The sequence below is a fragment of the Austrofundulus limnaeus genome, unplaced genomic scaffold (genome assembly GCF_001266775.1).
Source record: "Austrofundulus limnaeus strain Quisiro unplaced genomic scaffold, Austrofundulus_limnaeus-1.0 Scaffold241, whole genome shotgun sequence".
Lineage (NCBI taxonomy): Eukaryota > Metazoa > Chordata > Actinopteri > Cyprinodontiformes > Rivulidae > Austrofundulus > Austrofundulus limnaeus.
This window is the reverse complement of record NW_013952643.1, coordinates 533,780-537,004: the sequence shown is the minus strand read 5'-3', so window position 1 is coordinate 537,004 and position 3,225 is coordinate 533,780. Positions and strand designations below refer to the sequence as shown.

General features: G+C 40.2%; 1 protein-coding gene across 7 annotated transcripts in view; it reads right to left on the bottom strand.

Moving 5' to 3' along the window:
* Positions 1–213: 213 nt before the first annotated feature.
* Positions 214–3,225, bottom strand: part of sbf1 (SET binding factor 1) — a 108,630-nt gene continuing 105,618 nt past the window's right edge. For all 7 annotated transcript variants that reach the window (XM_014020112.1, XM_014020113.1, XM_014020116.1 and 4 more), the window contains one exon: positions 214–2,975. In XM_014020112.1, the coding sequence (XP_013875566.1) occupies positions 2,877–2,975 (99 nt within the window). In that variant the 3' untranslated portion in view covers positions 214–2,876. The remainder of the gene's footprint in view (positions 2,976–3,225) is intronic.

Genomic DNA, 3,225 nt, shown 5'->3' with positions numbered 1-3,225 from the left:
GCCCAGGACCGCACCCGGCGGTCCGCCCTTCTTCAGGACCCCCTCCCCAAATGGCCGTCAGGGAACGGGATGGGATGACGTGTTCAATACTTATTTTACCGCTGTATTGTCATTGATACAACAAATCTAGCAAACACAAATTTCCTTACATTTTGTGCCAAGTGTAGATATTTAAAGAGAAATGTCAACGTGCTGAATGAGACACGACACAAATTAAGATTTCAACCCATAGTATTTATTTAGATTCTAAAAAACTATACTGACATGGTCGATAACAAAACCTGGCTCAAAAGGTCATTAAAAAAAGATGTTAATTTGGGAATAATTTAGTTTATGCTGAGTTAACACAGGTGAGTAAACTGAAGTGAAAATGTCTCCTGGTTCCGACTGAATCTGACTGCAGTGTTTGGGTTCTGCTACGGTCACCTGAAGCCGGTTTGGACCAGATTAGAACTTCTAAGTGTTCAAGGTAAGAAAGCACAACGCTAACAGGAATGTAGGCCTCAGGTTCAATATTGAACACTGCTGACAACATTTATGAGCTGAAATCTGCCAAAGACATCACTTCAATTGTTTGGCTGCTTTACTTTTGGCCAAAAATCTGTTTTAATGTTTTAATGAGATACAAACTCTTTATTTTCCCCCATTGAATAGTTTAGTGGATGAACTCGTCAGCAGAACCTTTCCTCAGGAAGTCTTCATGAAGCTGAACAAATGTTAAAAGAATTGTGTACAAAAAACATTCTGTTTTCCTAATAAAGAAAAAAAGAATTAGTCACATTAATACAGAAATAAATGGCACATTGAATTCCTAATTTAAACAAAGTGACGCTTGAGGTTCTTTTTTTTTTTTTTTTTACTGAGGAGACAAGTTAAATAAATTACTACCATAAATGTTACAAATCTGTAGTAGTATATACAAAAGAGTTATTAGACACAACAAAATCTACAGTTTCCACTTTTCGGTTCTGAGTGTATTTTACATTGGGTTTGTTTTAAAACTGGGCCGAGTGGTTCTGGAACAAACCCTTCAGTTTATGGTTCTACCTTTATGTCCCTGGACCAGTGGTCTGCAACCTGTGGCTCTGGGGCCATGTGGGGCTCTTTGGTTCCTCTGCAGAGGCCAAGAATAACATAAAAATGAGTCGATGTGGTCATTTTCTAGTTTTTTAGCCACTTATTTTAATTTTCAGTCATGAAGAGAAAATTAAACTTTTAACAAAAATTAAAGTAAGAAAGGAGGAAAAAAAATACGAAAAAAGTAAAATTTTAGGGAAATGAATCAGTCATTGTAAAATAAAACCTGTCTAAATATCCAAATTGTCTCAACTTGTATGTTTAGTCAAAGAATGTACGATGACACTAATTTGTTGGTAAAAATTAGTGTTAATTTTCCATTAATACTTAAAATTTATTGTTTTTTTTTGCTTATTTTTAAATTTGAAAACATCTGATAAATGTTCAGCTCCATCAATAAAAACAATTCTGAAATATTTTGTTTTCTCAGTTTTGACCATAAAGTCCRAAATTTTGGTAAGAGTTGATGTTATCGCCTGATAAAAGTAGAACGCTGAGTCAACAGAAAAACTTTAACTTATAAAAACTCGAATTTCACTGACAGTAAAACATCAGAAAGTTGTTTTTTTAGGACTAAATGAGAGAAAAAAACAAACAAAAAAAACTTGCTCAGTTTTTGGTTCTGAACAGCCTGTTGATTTCAGAAGCAGATTTTAAATATTTGATGGGACGAGGTGCAGAGGTGGTTCTGGGGATCGTAAAGGTTGCAGACCTTGGGTCCAGCTCCTGTTATGAGTCCGTCCGGTTCCACAGGTGAGGCTAAAACCTACAGAGAGACTTGATTGTTCAGTTCTGTGAAGTAGAAACACTWAAAATGATTTGTGACGCTACAGAAGTCCAGATCAGCTCCTGACCCGACTCTAAATACTACTCAGGTAAAAGAGGAGGGGGAAAAAAAAACAAACAAAAGCTGTTTTTCCTTTTCCAGCTCATTTCCAATGCACTGCAACAACAAATACTGTCAGACATCCCATAATATCACTGTTCATTAGTATCTCCATCGCCTTCCTCACCTCCATATGATGCTTTTCAAACATTTCACAATCCCCGGCTTTTCCCTTCAGCCTCCCTGAACTCCCAGCTGATGAAGACTAGTGGTTGTGGGGGGGGGAGCAGAGCAGAACTGACCTCGGCGAGGCGGCTCTGGTTTTTGTAAACACTTTTGAGTACAGAGCGGAAACCTCTCACCGTTTGATTCATGGCTTTCACAGTATGTCGCCGTCCTCGGAGGACAGCTGAATGAGACGCTGTTTCCTGTCGGGCGCACATTTTCGACTGGAAAAGATGAAAAAAAAGAAAAAAACAAAAGAGGAGATCCTTCATGAACCGTTGGAGACCGGAGCTGCGTCAGGCAGTGAGAGCAGAGGGGCAGGTGTGGTCTCAGATCAAGTTTCTGACTGCAGCACCTCCGTCATTCCTCTCCAGTGTGACTGAAAGGGGCGGGGCTGGGGGCGGGGTTAGTTACAGAAGGAGCAGTTGGTGGTTAGAGGTGGAGGGTCTGGAAGGGTCTTCGTGCTGCAGGACGTCTCAGAAACGCTCGAAGTGGGTTTGTGCTCAGACTGTTGGGGAGGTGGCCCTTCTGGGATTCCATTTTTTATTTTTTTATTTTCTTATTTTATAACAAAAGAAGCTTTAAGAATGTAACATAAAATTATTAGTCCAACACTAGTGAACAGAGCAGAGTGGTGAAAGGCCCCTTCCCCTCCTCTCTGCTGGGATTACCCAGCAGCTGCAGCAGCACTCTGTTCCTTTCTCGCCATTTGTTTGTTTGTTTGTTTGTTTGTGAGTCCACCTCGTCTTTAGCCGTCCGACAGGTTGCTCTGAATATTGTCCATCCACAGCTGGCAGGTCGCTCCATCCTGGGCGCAGAAGTTGTACACTCGCCTGTTCGTCTTGATCTAAAAGTTTAGAGAGAAGAGGAACGTAAATACAAAAATATACAGCAGAAAGATGCAAACGTTCTGATTGGACGTAAGTACCAGGCTGAATTATGTATTACTACAAACAAACAAACTAGGGCTGCACGGTATATACGGTAGACGGTAGAAACGGTATGAAGTTGGCTTACGGTATAAATTTACCCTCTACTGTCCTATCGTCATTATGTCATCGCACCTGTGTCAACAGGGCTGTGAGTCCAGAGACAAC